This window comes from Sarcophilus harrisii, chromosome 4 (assembly GCF_902635505.1).
Source record: "Sarcophilus harrisii chromosome 4, mSarHar1.11, whole genome shotgun sequence".
Lineage (NCBI taxonomy): Eukaryota > Metazoa > Chordata > Mammalia > Dasyuromorphia > Dasyuridae > Sarcophilus > Sarcophilus harrisii.
The window spans coordinates 357904054-357920789 of record NC_045429.1 but is presented as its reverse complement, the minus strand read 5'-3'; the positions used below and the strand labels follow the sequence as shown (position 1 = coordinate 357920789).

The following is a 16736-nucleotide window of genomic DNA, read 5'->3' as shown; positions in this document are numbered from 1 at the left end:
TTTTTTTACATTATCCCTTGCACTCACTTCTGTTCCGATTTTTCCCTCCCACCCTCCACCCCCTCCCCTAGATGGCAAGCAGTCCTATATATGTTGACTATGTCCTAGTATATCCTAGATACAATGTATGTGTGCAGAACCAAACAGTTTTCTTGTTGCACAGGGAGAATTGGATTCAGAAGGTAGAAATAACGCGGGAAGAAAAACAAAAAGAATGTACCCATTTTGACCTTATTTTGGTATGGGGTGTGAGATGTAGGTCTATGCCCAAGTTTGACAATTACTATTTTTCAGTGTTCTCAAGATTTTTGTCAAATAAGTTCTTATCATGGAAGCTGGAGTCTTTGGGGTTTATATTAGATCACAACAGTTATTGACAATTGTGAATTGTGTACCACCTAAACCACTGATCTATTCTACTTCTCAGCCAGTACCAGATTGTTTTGATGACTGCAACTTTATAATAAAGTTTTAGGTCTGCTACTGCTAGACCACTATCCTTTACCTTTTTTTCCCATTAATTTCCTTGATATTGACTTTCTTTTTTCCAGATGAATTTTGTTATGTTTTCTAGCTCTATAAAATAATTTTTTGGCAGTTTGATCAGACTAAATTAGGTAGAATTGTCATTTTTATTTTATTAGCTTGGCCTAAACATAAGCAATTTATATTTTTCCAATTTTGTTTATATCTGACTCTGCGTAAAAAAGTGTTTTGTAATTGTGTTCACATAGTTCTTGGGTTTGTCTTGATTACACATCAAATATTTTATATTGTGTAAAGTAATTTTAAATGGGATTTCTCTTTATTGCTATTAGGCTGTTAGTAACATATAGAAATACTGATGATATGTATAGTTTATTTTATATCCTACAACTTTGTAAAGCTGTTTGAAGTAGTATTTTGGTTGGTTCTCTAAATATACCATCATACCATCTGCAAAAAAGTGATAAATTTATCTCCCAATTGCCTACTCTAGTTCTTTAGTTTCTTTTTCTTTTCTTATTACTACAGCCAACATTTCTAGTACAATATCGAATAATAGTGGTGACAATGGATATAATGCTTCTGATGGTTTTAGGTACAGGTGCTAATCTTTTAAAGGAAAACTTCACTTATTCCTATACTCTCTAGTGTTTTTAATTGGAATGGGTGGTGTATTTTGTCAAAAGCTTTTTCTGTAACTATTGCGATTATCATGTGATTTGCTAGTTTTGTTAATGATATGGTCAGTTATGCCAATTGTTTTCTTTATGCTGAACTTGCCTTGCATTCCTGGTATAAATCGCACTTGGTCTTGGTATATTATCCTGCTGATATATTGTTGTAATTTCTTTGCTAATATTCTATTTAAAACGTTTGCACCAATATTCTTTAGGGAGATTGGTCTGTAATTTTCTGTTTTAGTTCTTCTTGGTTTAGGTATCAGTACCATATTTGTGTTATTAAAGAAATTTGGCAGGAATCCTTTGCCTTTTTTCCAAATAGTTTATACAGTATTGGAATTAATTGTTCTTTAAATGTCTGATAGAGTTCACTTGCCAACCTATCTGACCCTGGAGATTTTTTCTTAAGTTCATTCATCAATGGACTTGTTCAATTGCCAAAATGGGGGCTAATGAAGTATTTTACTTCCTTTTTTTTTAAAATCTGGGCAATTTATATTTCTGTAAATATTAGTCCGTTTCAATTAGATAGTCAGATTTGTTGGCATACAGTTTGACAAAGTAACTAATTCTCGCTTTCTTTTTCACTGTTAGCAAGTTCACCCTTTTCATTTTTGATGTTGGTAATCTGGTTCTTTTTCTCCCTAATAGAATTAAAGAGCAATGACATCATGAAGTGATGTCTTGATTGCTGCTTTCATGGTTGTTGGAACAAATTGTTCTCACCTGTACATCCCACTGGGGAAAGTCTTCACATGTTTGCAGCAGACATTCTCCTAACCCACTGACAGGTTTGAGGATTCTTGATTATCCTCAGAATGTGAGGTAGGTAATGAAATAAGGAAGAATAAAAGAGGTTAGATGGAATGGTGATTAGTGCTGGGCCTGGAGTCAGGAAGATGAGTCCTCCTAAATTCAAATCTGACCTCAGACATTTACCAGCTGTATGACCCAGAACAAGTCACTTAATCTTGTTTGCTTCAATTTCCTAATTTGTAAAATGATCTGAAAAACAAAATGGTAATCCACTCCATCTTTGTCAAGAAAACCTCAAATGGGATCACAAAGAGTAGGATACAATGGAAATGATTAAATGACAGCAATAAAAGCTTGTTGACTAGGAAAATGGCTAAATAAATTATAATACATTTAAGAGAATACTATTATATATTGCAAACAAAGAATATAAATTCCAAGAAGCATAAGAAAGCTTATATTAATGTAGGAAGAATAAGTAGACTAAACACAATGGCCATAACAATATAAACAGGAAGGAAAAATTGAAATAAGTATAACCACCACCAAACTTTCCCTTCCAAAAGGGATGAGAAAATGCATCTTCCTTTTTTTGCAGAAATGTGGAACATAGCATGTATTGTCAAACTTAGCGGTCTGGTTTGTTTTGTTGACTTTGCTTTTTTTTTTCTATAATATTAAAATCCTGGGTATGCAAGGTAGAGTGATATATTAAGAATGTGATATAAAAATAAAAGACGTCAATAAAATTTTTAAAAAATCTTCAATCTCTTTTAGACATCTAAATATTGTGGCTGGATTTTTTTTCTTTCCCCTCTCAGATGCTGGCCCTAGTTAACCATATTATGATTCACTTAGAAAGGAATTTGCTTCTTTTCCTCTCTCAGATGCTGACCCTAGTTAACTATATTATGACTCATTTGGAAAGGCATTTGCCACCAAAAGTAGGAATTGAAATAGATTAAGAGAGAATGACCAAATGATCTCATTTTAAAACTTCTATAATTTACCAAAAAAGCTTTCATTCCAATTAATGCAGTGAGTGATTCTAATTTCAAGGAGAGGTGAAAGATATTGTGTATTTGCACAATAATTAACAATAACTGATAATGTACTGGATATGTAGGCTAAGAGATTATCTAAGGGTAAGGACCTAGGTGATTGGAAACATAGACAGACAGTGGTGCCTACAAGAGGAAGCAGATAGTTTACAGTCAAAGACAATGAGTTGTTTTGGACACAGTGAATTTGACTGAATATCCACAGTGTCCCCTGATGGATTATACTCAGTTTTACTAGGTAAGTGATTCTTAGTTGTAATCCTAGATCCATTACTAGCCAGAAAATCATATTCCACGCCTTTGGATGCTTTAATGTAGAAGTTGATAAATTGTGTGTCATCCTAACGATGGCTTCGCTATCCTTAAGTTGTTTCTGGATGCTTGCAATATTTTTGACTTATTGGTTATAACATTCCTGGGAGCTTCAATGTCTATTTTATCTTTTGGTTCTAGAATATCAAAAGCTTTCCTTGATAATTTCTTGAAAGATGATGTCTATACCTTTTTTTGATCATAGTTTCAGGTAGATCAATAATTTTAAAATTATCTCTCCTGGATCTATTTTCCAGGTCAGTTGTTTTTCCAATGAGATATTTCAGTTTTCTTTTTCTTTTTTTCATTCTTTTGGCTTTGTTTTATTGTTTCTTGATTTCTCATAAAACCATTTGCTTCTATTTGCTCAATTTAAGTTTTTTCAAAGAATTATTTTCCTCACTGAGCTTTTATACTTCCTTTCCCATTAGGCCAATTTTGTTTTTTAAGGCATCCTTAGTAGCTTTTTGTATTTCCTTTTGCACCACTCTCAATTTTCTTTCCAATTTTTCTTCTATATCTCTTACCTGATTTTCAAAATTCCTTTTAAGCTCCTTCATGGCCCAAGACCAATTCTTATTTTTCTTGGAGGGTTTGGCTGTAGGAGCTTTGACTTTCTTATGAGTGTGTTTTGATGTTCCTTGTTCCTATCGTAACTTTCTATGGTCAGAATCTTTTTCTGTTGTTTACTCATCATTACTTGGCTTTGAATTTTTTGTTAATTTTTTGTTTCCTTCTAGGGACCTGATCACAACCCTGTGAGAAGTGTTCCTATTCCACTGGGGCTATAAGGTCTATTGTATTAAGGCAACAGAGTCCTTTTTCAACACTAGCAAAAAGATTTCCTGTGAACTGAGGACTCTGGGAGTTGGCAAACTGCAACTCCTACTCATGATCACACTTAACTTGCTGGTTTCCCAAAGCCCCTTTGACAGACCTTTCCTGCTTCTTCCAAGTCATCTTTGGTGTCTATGGGCTGAGAAGTCCAGACATCATGAGTTCTGCAACTGATTCAGAGGCCCAAGGCCTGTTCCTGCTTTGCTGGCACTGGAGCTGGGGGTAGAATTGAACACTGGACTCCCATTCTGTTGCCACCTTTTCTGCTGACCTTCTAAGTTGTCTTCAGCTAGAAAATGTTCCACTCAGTCTTTTTGTGTGTTCTTACACTGAATTTTGTTAAGAATAATTACTTAAAGGAAGCATTTTGGGGGTAGAATTCAATGAATTCCTACCTTTATTCCACTATCTTGGCTCTGACTCCTAACACAGTGAATTTGAGAGCTTAATTTAAGAGAATCCTTTTCATTTTGTTATCATCTAGGGCATCTCCATGGAAGTCAGCTATAGACTGAGGTAGCTAAGTGATGCAATGAGATGATGTTGGGTCTGAAATTAGGAAATTCTGACTTCAAATCCAGACTTATTATCTGTACAACTCTAGGCAAATTACTTCACCCATTTCCCTTATTTTCTTCATCTGTAAAATGGGGTAATAATAGCACCCAAAAAGCCTGGGGTTTTGTGGATCACAGCTCTCATGGGTTTAATTACTATCTTTATGCAGATGACTCCAAACCTCTCTATCCAGTCCTAGTCTCTTCTAAAGTTCAATATGTTATTATGAATTGTCTATAAGACATTTTGACCTCAAATTCAAATGCATAAAGGCAGAACTAGTAAATGCATCCTTTTCAGGTCACGATGAAATGAAAATTACATTCAATAAAAAGCTAGGGGAAAATAGACCAAAAAATAATTGGAAACTAAATAATCTCATCTTAAAGAATGACTGAGTGAAATAGCAAATCATAGACACAATTAATAATTTCACCCAAGAAAATGACAATAATGAGACAACATACCCAAATTTGTGGGATGCAGCCAAAGTGGTAATAAAGGGAAACTTTATATCTCTAGAGGCCTACTTGCAATAAATAGAGAAAGAGAAGGTCAATGAATTTTGGGCTTGCAATTAAAAAAGCTAGAAAAGGAACAAATTAAAAATCCTCAGTCAAACACTAAACTTGAAATTCTAAAAATAAAAGGAGAGATTAATAAAATTGAAAGTAAAAACACTATTGAATTAATAAATAAAACTAAGAGTTGGTTCTATGAAGAAACCTACAAAATAGATAAACCCTTGGTAAATTTGATTAGAAAAAGGAAAGAGGAAAATCAAATCGTTAGTCTTAAAAATGAAAAGAGAGAACTCACCACTAATGAAGAGGAAATTAGAGCAATAATTAGGAGTTACTTTGCCCAACTTTATGTCAATAAATTTGATAACTTAAATGAAATGGATGAATACCTTCAAAAATATACTTGCCTAGATTAACAGAGGAAGAAGTAAACTGGTAAAACAATCCCAACTTTAGAAAAAGAAATAGAACAAGCTATTAATCAACTCCCTAAGAAAAAATCCCCAGGACCAGATGGATTTACATGTGAATGCTACCAAAAATTTAAAGAACAATTAACTCCAATGCTATATAAACTATTTGAAAAAATAGGGATTGAAGGAGTCCTACCAAATTCCTTTTATGACACAGACATGGTACTAATACCTAAACCAGGTAGGCTGAAAACAGAGAAAGAAAATTATAGGCCAATCTCCCTAATGAATATTGATGCAAAACTCTTAAATAAAAATATTACCAAAAAGATTACAGAAAATCATCCCAGGATAATACACCATGATCAAGTAGGATTTATACCAGGAATGCAGGGCTGGTTCAATATTAGGAAAACTATTAGCATAATTGACTATATCCAAAACTAAATTAACAAAAGCCATATGATCATCTCAATAGATGCAGAAAAAGCATTTGATAAAATCCAACATCCATTTCTAATAAAAACACTTGAGAGTATAGGAAAAAATGGACTTTTCCTGAAAATAGTCAGTAGCATCTATTTAAAACCATCAGTAAGCATCATATGTAATGGAGATAAACTGGAACCATTCCCAATAACATCAGGAGTGAAACAAGATTGCACACTATCACCATTACTATTCAATATTGTATTCGAAATGCTAGCTTCGGCAATAAGAGTTGAGAAAGAGATTGAAGGAATTAAGAGTAGGTAATGAGGAAACCAAATTATCACTCTTTGCAGATGATATGATGATATATTTATCGAGAACCCCAGAGATTCTACTAAAAAGCTATTAGAAATAATCCACAACTTTAGCAAAATTGCAGGATACAAAATAAATCCACATAAATCCTCAGCATTTTTATACATCAGCAACAAAATTCAACAGCAAGAGATATAAAGAGAAATTCCATTTAAAATAACTGTCAATAGCATAAAATAATTGGGAATCATTTTACCAAAGGAAAGTCAGGAACAAAGCAAAACTACAAACCACTTTCCACACAAATAAAGTCAGATCTAAACAATTGGAAAAATGTTTTGTTTTTGCTGCTGTTGCTTTAAATCACAGTCTCAGGATACATTCCCAATGGAATGATTTATTCAAAGGGCATATATGTAAGTTTTATAGTCAGTTTTGTATTTGTAAAATACACTTTATTGTGTATTACCAGATATGCCCGTACAGTTTATAAATTGCATTTCCTTAAGGAATAACTGGATTCTAATACTTTCTATAATGTTTCTATATTCTGCATGAATATTTGAATCTGTGCAATCAGGTGGCTACCTGATGTGGCAGGGTTTTATCTGTACATCAGTGGTATGTGTAGAATATTTAGTAGAGTACCATGTAGAATTAGGTATTTTATACACATGTCTACTATAGTAGACAGTCAATTAAATTTAAGTAAATGCCTACTACAACTATGAAAAGCATTATCTGATGGAATTCCTATACTCAAAGAGGTTACAATTTAATAGATGACAAGTATATTGTATCATGGATTCCTATAGGTGTTATAGGAGATAGGGGGGGGGGGGGAAGATAAATGTGGGTCATTCGGTTTCTCATAAGAGATGAAACTTGAAAGGATTTGAATAGGAAGAGTAAGGAGAAAGATATTAAAGATGACATTTTCTTCTTTACAAAAAATTCATCTACATTTAAAAATAATGATTGTATCATTAAAACAAAACAAAAAAATAAAGGGCATCAATAAAACTCAGGACACTCACTAGTCTCTGGCAATTGGCTTTTTTTTAAGTGAACCTCTTCACCATATGGTTTTCTTGGGTCAATTATCTAATTTGTAGATTCAGAACCTTGGGTCATTTTAACTGTTTCCCTGGAGTTTTGAGGGTAGGAGTGATCATTAGAACAAAGGCAAGAGGGAGAAATCAAATTTAAAAGAAGTGTTAATTTTTCCTAGCTAAATTTTTTGGTAAGAAAGAAGTTACTGGCTTAAGGTTTCTCTTTTATCTAGGTGTAAATTTTCAAACTTCACTTGATCAGAGAAAAATGAGTGCACTATTTAAAGGAAGCAGCTTCAGCTAGATATGTTATTGTATATTAGATTTTAGGAAAGAATCGAAAGACCCAAGAAATCAAGGCTGACTAGGTAATCTTTGGGTCTATGAATGTTTTTTCACTACTTTGATAACTGTATTTCAATATACTGACTCCTTTTATAATCATTTGTATCTTACTTTATGCATTTAAAATTTTTATTCTAATAATTAGAAGCTAAAGATGATTCATAAAGGATTTATGAAGAAGAGAACGAACATTTATACAGGCACCCACTATGTGCCAGGCATCGTGTTAAGCACTTTACAAATATTTTCTTTTGATCCTCACAACTGTGTGATAAAATAGATGCTATTATTCCTATTTTTCATTTGGGGAAATAAGGCTCGGAAAGGTTAGGTGAGTCACAATAAGAGTCTGAGATTGGATTGTATTCAGGTGTTCTTGCTCCCAGATCCAGTATTCTACTCCCTATACCACCTGGATGCCTATGTCCATGACATAAAGGGCAAGAACATCTACTTAATCAAAAGTAAATTCTAATTCACCAGACATTTATAAACAATTATTCTGTGCAAAGCACCAAGCTAGAGACTATTAATAAAAAAAAAAAAAAAAAAAAAAAAAAAAAAAAAAAAAAAAAAAGGCAAAGGTCCTGCCCACATGGAGATTACATTCATTTAAAGGGAAGAAAAGAATCTTGTGAATGCTACCACGTTTCTCTCCTCCTCAATTCTAAATACGCATTCATGGAGGTTCCAAGTTTAAAGTTACTGCCTCATTTTTTGGTCAGGTCTGAAAAGAAATCCCTCTTTTTCCTTATGGGATAGTTGAAAACTCCTATTCCATCTCCTTCCCTACCTCTAAAAGTGACCTCACTTCTTAAATTTCCTTTTCCCTTTCAAAGTCAACACTTTTTTTTTTTTTTTTTAATAAGAAAAGCTCCCTTTGGGGAACATTTTTTTCAGAATAGGCCCAATCTACCAAATCTCTCATGTTTAAGGCAATTACTTGTTTATTCTACCTTTCTGGAAAATCAAAAGGTATACCTGTTACTCAAATATAAACAAACTTTAAATTTGAAAAAGGACATGAAAAGATTGTTGACAATCATAATTCTCACTTTAAAAAATTAGATGACCAATAACAAAGTTAAGAGTAAAAAAATTTCCTAACTTTTTGGAGAACAGAAACTTATTGGTTTCTATTTTAGAGGTAGTCTGTTAATTGAACAATAGCTAGATTTGGAATCAGTGAGAAAAGACACATTGTTAAAATTCTGTCTTCCACATTTAAACTGGGTGACAATGATAATTACCATAGGTGTTTGATTCTACAGCATAATGCTAATACCAATAGAATCTATTTTCTCAAATAAAGTGATGTAAGGAAGCACTTTGCAAATACCAAAGGGCAATATAACTACCACTAGTTATTATCTTTATACTAGAAGCTCGGATCACAGGGGCTGGCTTTTTTAATTAAAGTGCTTATTGAACCAAATTGAGATATAGAAACTTGTTGCTTGGGTGGTGTTCAGTTTTATTAAAAGATTCGGAAGAGGGAGCACAAAGAACTAATTACACCCACAAATGATGTTAACATAAGCAACAGCATAAACAACCATATAATGCTTACTCAAAATCTATGAAAAGGCAGTAGAATCATAAACAGAAATGGATAGGAATTTTAGTTTACTTAATCTAATTATTTTACAGACGAGGAAAATGAGCTGCCCAAGATCACATTATTAACTGAGAAGTGGATTCTATTTCTACCTCCAGGAACCTTTCCATTACACCATCACAAGTTCTCCAGCGACTTTAGGCATGCAGGTGTCGCACGTCAACCCCAGAAGGCAGATCTGGGGCAGTTTTCCCGCCCACTTTTGCCCGAGGAGGTACAACCATAACTTGCGGAAGGTCACCCAGAAGTGATCACGGAACCCACTCTGCACCACATCCATCTCCCCCGCCTTGGGGCGGCCAGTCTGGGGCTATCGGAGACAGTGCCCGACCCGTCCCGAGAATCGTTAAAAGGGGGTAGGGTGCGCTGGAGCCGCAGACGTAGCCAGCACTCTGAGGCTCCTTCTAGCATCTCCCGGCCCCCGCCAAAAGTTCCGGGCCCCCACGCAAGATTAAGCCCCTTGCAGCCGCTGGACCCAGGGCTTTCTCGCACCCGCCATCCCTCATGGCGCAGCGCCCTCCGCTGCGCCGCGCGCACGTCCGGGTCGGCTTCCGTTTTAACGCGCACCCAAGCCCTAAGCCCGGCCCTTGCCGGCCCCCTCGGGCTCAGCTCCCTGGCCCCAGCCCTAGTCACTCACCCGCGGTCCCAGCGGCAGCCAGGCTCGAGCCCTACAGCAGGAAGCTGCTCAGCGCGCAGCCGCCGCTGCCTCCAACCGCCCGCAGGCCAAGGGGGCGCGAGGACGTCCCTGGCCGGCTCACCAGGGCCCAGAAGGGTGTGTGAGCAAGGTGGCTACACAAGGCGCGGCGGGGTTAAACTTTCTCGCCCTTCTTCCGGGTTGAGGACGTAGGTACGTGTTCCATCGCGCCTCCCAAATCGTGTACAACTGAGCCGAGGACAAATTCGAGCAGCTCTCCCCAGCCCCCTTTACCTACGCCCCTGCAGCCGACCGGAATGGAATAGTCCCGCAGGGGGGATTGTGGGAGGCGGGGATTGTGGGAGGCGCACGCGCTGGGGGGGAGGTGGAAGAGGAGGAGCGGCGGGGGGCGGTGGTGGTGGGGGGGGGGGGGGGGGAGAGGACTGAAGAAGAGGCGGAGGCGGTGGCTACAGCTAGCGCCGCCTGAGGTAAGCGTGTGGGTCCGCGCCAGAGCCGGCTTGACAGGGGAGAACGAGGAGAGGGGGTACGCGCGAGAAGTCCCTGAGCAAGCGAAGCGCGTGTGGGCAGGAGCGCGGGGCTACGGAAGATAGTGGTTGGTGGGGAGCTGGTGAGCTAGGCAGAGCCGCGGGCGCGCGCGCGCGCTCTCCCTTCGGCTGGAATTGGGCGGGGGGAGGAGCGGGGAAGGACGTGGGGGGAGAGCGCGAGGAGGGAGGAGTGGGAGGTGGGGGGGCGCGAGGCGCCCTTCGCTCCCTCCCTCCATCCCTCCCTCCCTCCCGAGGAGCTGCCGCCGCTGCCTCTCTGCCGCCGCCGCTCCCGCCGCCATTTTGGGTTCGTTTTGCGGAGGGGGAGACGATCCCCCTTCTCGGTTGCGGGCCCCGCCTCCCCTCAGCTTTTCCCCCCTGCCCCAGTCTGTTCCCCTCTCCTCCTTTTCCTTCCCGCCAGTCTGCTCATCCGCCTGCCGCCGCCTGACAAGCGGGAGGGACCCGCAGCGGACCCAGGGAAACGGAGGAGCCCCAAGGCGGCCGCCTACCCTCCCCAACTCCTTGCCCTCTCCTCATCTCCTTCGTCCCCGGCCTCTGACACGGTGAGTGGAAGCCAACCTGGGAGGCCTCCGATCCTGCAGGCTACCCCCCAGCAGCGAGGCCTTGGCCTCCTGGGAGCCACCGTCATCCTCGGTCTTGGACCTCTGGGAGAGGGGTTGGCAGGATTGGGGGAGGGGAGGGGATCCTAGGCCGACCGGGAAGTCCCGCCGGGAGGGGGTCAAGGGGTGTTCCTGACAGGCCGGTTCCTGGGGGGGGGGGGGGGGGGGGGGGGGGGGGGGGGGGGGGGGGGGGGGGGAGGAGGAGAAGGAAGGGAGGGAGTAGAGGCGGAGTCGGGCGGATGTCCCTGACAGGTTGGTCTCCGTGTATTGGCATGCTTGGGGGGAACCCTGACACAGACTGGCCTATGTTCGTATAGGGAATAGAGTGTCCTGAACGAAATTGATGAGGGTGATGGGGGTGGAGTGGTGGGTGGCAGTGGTATTCTTGACGGGGAGAGGGAGTCCTCGTGGGATTAATAAGGTTGGGATACCCTACGATGGATGGGCCTATGTGCACAATATTAGATTTATAGGCTAATGATTAGCCGATTTTCGTGTTTGGAGATGTTAAACTTAATAGAGACCTTTCGAGGTCTGAACAGTTGATATTTATTTTATAATATAACATTATATAAGTCAGGTAGATAATCACCTTCGAAGGGGTAACTCACTTCATGGGACAACATGTATTTAATCAAGAATCAAGGGGTTCCAGAATCATCTCTTTGTATTAGGGATGATAAAATCCCCAAAATAGATTGGTTTATGTATTTAATAATGTATTGCAATCGGATGAAGGTATTTCCTACTTAACAGCCAGCTGTTTATAGTTAATGGAGGAATAAAATTATCTGATTAGTTTTTCTTTATGGAGGAGGTTCATTTAGGACTAATAACGTAATTCACATCATAGATTAATGTGATGAATATCTTCGATAAAATAGCTTATAATGCATAAAGGAGAATGTTAATTCGTATGTTGTCTTGAGTGTATAGAATTCCATTGAATTGAAATACATTGTTTGAATGCTATTTATGCATATTTTACTCTAACTTTATTTATTTATTTTGCTGAGGCAATTGGGGTTAAGTGACTTACCCAGGGTCACACATCTCAGAAATGTTAAATGTCTAATGCTAGATTTGAACTCTGGTCCTCCTGACTTCAGGGCTGGTGCTCTATCCATTGTGTGGCTTAGCTGCGTCTAACTTGATTTTTCTTGAAAATAGTCTGGTAAAGTAGGTAGGGCAGATAAAATTTTCCTTATTTTACAAATGAATATATTGAGGATTAAAAAAGGTTTAAATGGCTGGCTGGCTATTCATTCAGCAAGTTAATTCTTGCTCCCCTAAAAATCCAAGGTTTCTGATTCCTGTTCTGCTGCTCTTATACTTCAGGTAGGGGACCATTATCAGGATAGTTTGATTTTTACATAGGGAAAAAAAGTTATATTTACTTGGCTTGTATCTAAGAGTGTTCATTATGTAAATGTTAAAGTTTTTTTTTTTTTTTTTTTTTTTTTTTTTTTTTTTTACGACTAATCTGTCCCTAAGTGTTTAGAAAAACTAGATACTGTTTACCAAATTACTTTATGGAGGAGGTGGCATTTCTGGTTAGGTGGTTCATATGCATGAATGAGGGAGATCCTTTACGTTTTGGCTTGTGTTCTGAGCTGTGAACTCACTCAGATTGTGTTTTGTGTTGTGGGAAGAAGAATCGTCATTATTTTGGTCTGTGATTATGGGAAGTACATTTGGATAAACCTGATAGAATGGGTTGGATGCAGATGCAGAAATGCATTGTGGGGAGGAAGTTCATCTACCAGACAAAATAACCTGTGTAGAATTGACTAAAACTTTTTTCCTTCAAAGTTTGTTCAATATGCCTGGAGGAAATTGTCTTTGAGCCAAGATGGCATAGTAAGTCTCTAGAAGAATTTATTTAGTAGAGTGGATTGCATATGTAGTACAGAAGTTTGTATAGTCCATATGTATTGGTTTTAGGAACCAGTGTTTAAACTGTGTATAGGAGATCCCTTTTGCCATTTTTTAATGCCTTTGAAAGTTGGGACTCCATAATTTCTGACAAGTGAATGTGTGCAGCGCAAAGCCTTCCTCTAAGTATAAAGAAAATTTCCTGAGCTCATGTAATAGTGCCTATGGAAAGATGGGTGGTTTCTTGATTTGATTCAGGCATGTATCATATATACACAAAAATATATCCACACATTTTAGATATATATGTAAAATCTACATTAGCAAATGCCATTAAAATTTCTATATGATACAACTGGTATTCAGATATTAAAAGGCAATCTATATACATTAGAGAATATTTCTTTTTTTTTTTTTTTAACTGGGACAGTTGGGGTTAAGTGACTTGACCAGGGTCACACAGCTGGGAAGTGTTAAGTTTCTGAAACCTGATTTGAACTCAGGTCCTCCTGACTTCAGGGCTGGGACTTTATCCACTGAGCCACCTAACTGCCCTATTAGAGAATATTTGTAACAAAATTGGACTCTTCCTACTCCCATCCCCAAGTCCTTGGAAGTTAATTGTTATAGGGTTTGATGTATATGCTGAAGTATTTTCCAGAGGGCTGTATTTATAGTTAGAATGAGAGAAGATAAAATGAAAGAAAATGGTAGTATGGTGTTTCTAAAAAGTTCTGAAGATCCTGTGACAGAATTAGGTGGTTTTGATAGAATTGTTTAGGACTTTTTGAACCTTGTTTTATAAACTTTTGTTCCTCTAACTTCTAAATATTGTTTTGGTATGTGACCCTGGAAAAAAGTGATATGTGTAGGTTGCTTACCTATGTCCTGCCTTGTTCTTACCTTGTTTCTTTTAATTTTCAATGACCCCTCCCTCTTATCTATAGTTTTATTTATACTCATATGAGTATTTTTTTATTCTTTGAGTTTACCATCTAAATAATGTTAGGATTTGAGACTAGGAATTGTAAATGTTTGAATCTGTTAGGGTAGTAGAAGGAATTAGGAGAGAAGCCATCATGTTGGAAATTGTATATTCTCAATATTCTCAATTATTTTTTCTTATTATCTGTAAAGTTTTCAGGTTGTATAAGCAACTTTATAACTAAAAATTATTTTGGTAGCATCTGATGTTTTTGGTTAAATGTACCATCTGTTTTAAAATTGGTATAAACATTGGGAAGGAAACACTTGTTAGTCCTTTAAAATTTTGATTGTCATGCTAAACCCTTTTTCTCTAGGACAGTGTATGTTATAGGTCTTAATGACCTTTTGCATTTATTTACCTATAGGAAACTCTTCATTTATCCTTGGGGTGAAATGTAGCCGTTGTTTGACAGCTGTAGTGAGTACACATGAATTTGGGATAGGAAATGTTAAAAAACAAACAAACAAACACACCCAAAACCCCACAAACACATGCTATTCCATTTCTTATTTAAGGTGATAAATTCAGTAAAATATTTTAATAGCACAAATGACAAGTTTGGAGAGGACAGTGAAGCATTCTTTTAAATTGTTCTGGAATTCTTAAGGATCAAGATTAATTTTAGGATGCTTAGTTTGCATTGTGATATCAAATACAGGGCTATTTACAGGTAACTTCTGAGGGCATTATTTCAGTACTAATGTAATTACCACCAGTTTTTTTTTTCTTTCCCTGAGGCAATTGGGTTCAAGTGATTTGCCCAGGGTCACACAGCTAGCAAGTGTTGAGTGTCTGATGTCTGATTTGAACTCGGGTCCTCCTGACTTCAGGGTTGCTACTCTATTCACTGTGCAGCCTAGCTGCCCAATTACCACTGTTTCTGACATTTATTTCTCTGGGAGTCTTGATTTATTGCTACTCAGAAACTGATCAGTACTATTTTTTAGTGTGTAGCACAGAGTGATTTTTAAATAGATATTTTGTGCTTTTTAAAGGTCTAATGTTCTAATTATTAAATTCTATAGATTGAGTTATGTGTATTGTTCTGAGTCTTAAGATTCTCATATGGAGGAATAATCTTTAGCTTGACTGTGTCTGCTGTGTGGTTTTCTTTTTGCCAGTCTTCCTGGAATCTTTGAGATTTCTTAAAATTTAGTCTTCAACATCTGGCTGCCACAAGAGAGGAAAGCATAAGCAAAGAGCAGCTTAAGAAGTGTTGCCAAAATTCTTAAGGATATTTCCCTAAAATTTACTAATAGTTCTTGTATTTTACTTTGTGTTTAGTCACTGGTGAAAAGCCAGATTTTACTGCTTTGTTAAGATTTGTCATTTTCTCTGTAAAGATCATTTTTTATGTTGTAATTCACATTTTGGAAATGACATCCTTTTAGAGTACCTCAGAATTTTACAGTCATTGTCTGTTTTTGACTCAGATTAGTGAATGTACCAGCTGTGAATTCAGGTTTTCAAAATTGAATTTAACTGAAGATCTTTCTAATATTGTTTGTTTCAATATCTATCTCTCATTTTAAAATTTTTATTTAATAACTTACTGAATTAGAAAGTTGAGTATTTTGAAATATCTCTGAGTCTTTATAGTATTTATTTCCTTCTATTTATTAGCTAGTCACTTATGTGTGAATAAATGTATGTGTATGTATATGTGTGTAAGTTGAATTATTGTTTACATTCTTCCCCTAATGGACTAGACTTTATTTCTCCCTTGTCAATTTTAAGAACTTTTCAATAGTGTATTGCTAACCAGAATTGAACTGTTTATATGAGAAAGTTCTAATATACAAAACTATTTGGCCAAAATTAAAAATCATTCCAACTTCACTTATATTTAATGGGATTCCTTTTGCAAACTAAAAGAGATGAGGTGAGTAGAAATCAAGATCAGTGCTTTTAGATGTTTGCATTGAAAAATGAGAACAGTTAGTTGCTATGTTTGCCAAAAAAGCTTATCAGCTTTTCTCAAATGCACAAGTGAGAAATAAAGTGTCTCTTATTATAGTGTATTTTTTTTAGTTGTAGTGACAAGATGTTAAAACATTTTCTAGTTTTTAGTTCCACTTGATTTTCTAAATGGAGCCAGCCATCACCAAAGAAATCAGATGGTATTGGTAATGTTGAACAAGAGCAGACATTTGTCTCAAGTCAGCCTGTCTTTTCAGAGGAAGAAATACATCGTTTTGAACATTAATAGTTGCTGAATTGTAACTTCTTTCTGGACGTTTGAAAAATCTATTAAATTGCTTAAGGAGGAACACATAAATGAACTACAGGGCTTTATGTGACTTTATCATGAGTAGAGACATTGTAGAAAAGGAAAGAAAATATTGCCATCTCTTTTACAAAGAGAATGAATGAGTTTTAGTGATTTTACTAATTGTGTGGAATGTAGTCTGTAGTTTTCTCCCACAAAAGGCAAAAGTATACAGTACTAGCATTAAGCCTTACAGTTGTGCTGCAAAGTTCATTGATTAAAATTTATTAAACTCAATTCATTTTCTGGTACAGTTACAGTAAGACTTGAATCTTTGTTACTCCTTGTGCTTACCTTTCTAACTTTAAAGTACATTTTTAAGTACATTCCCCCTCCCCACCCCCATGATAGTTAATTACCCTTACTGAATAACTTTGGACGTCAGTTTCTTGGTCTGTAAAGGGAGGAGTTGAAACTAA

The 16736-nt window shown here is 37.4% G+C and overlaps 2 protein-coding genes across 8 annotated transcripts in view; one reads left to right on the top strand and one right to left on the bottom strand.

Annotated features, from left to right (window-relative positions):
• Window positions 1–11266, bottom strand: part of DAP3 (death associated protein 3) — a 43506-nt gene extending 32240 nt beyond the window's left edge. The window contains exon 1 of one of the 3 annotated variants that reach the window (XM_031966729.1): window positions 11145–11266. In XM_031966729.1, coding sequence (XP_031822589.1) covers window positions 11145–11214 — 70 coding nt within the window. In that variant the 5' untranslated portion in view covers window positions 11215–11266. Of the gene's footprint in view, window positions 1–9481; window positions 9650–10026; window positions 10228–11144 lie in introns of those variants that run through there. The other 2 variants (XM_031966730.1, XM_031966731.1) reach the window with 2 other exon arrangements.
• The window catches only part of ASH1L (ASH1 like histone lysine methyltransferase), a 217593-nt gene continuing 211038 nt past the window's right edge, over window positions 10182–16736 (top strand). For 2 of the 5 annotated variants that reach the window (XM_031966723.1, XM_031966719.1), the window contains exon 1: window positions 10722–11128. The gene's annotated coding sequence lies outside the window, so the exon portion shown is untranslated. Of the gene's footprint in view, window positions 10237–10440; window positions 10512–10721; window positions 11129–16736 lie in introns of those variants that run through there. The other 3 variants (XM_031966720.1, XM_031966722.1, XM_031966721.1) reach the window with 3 other exon arrangements.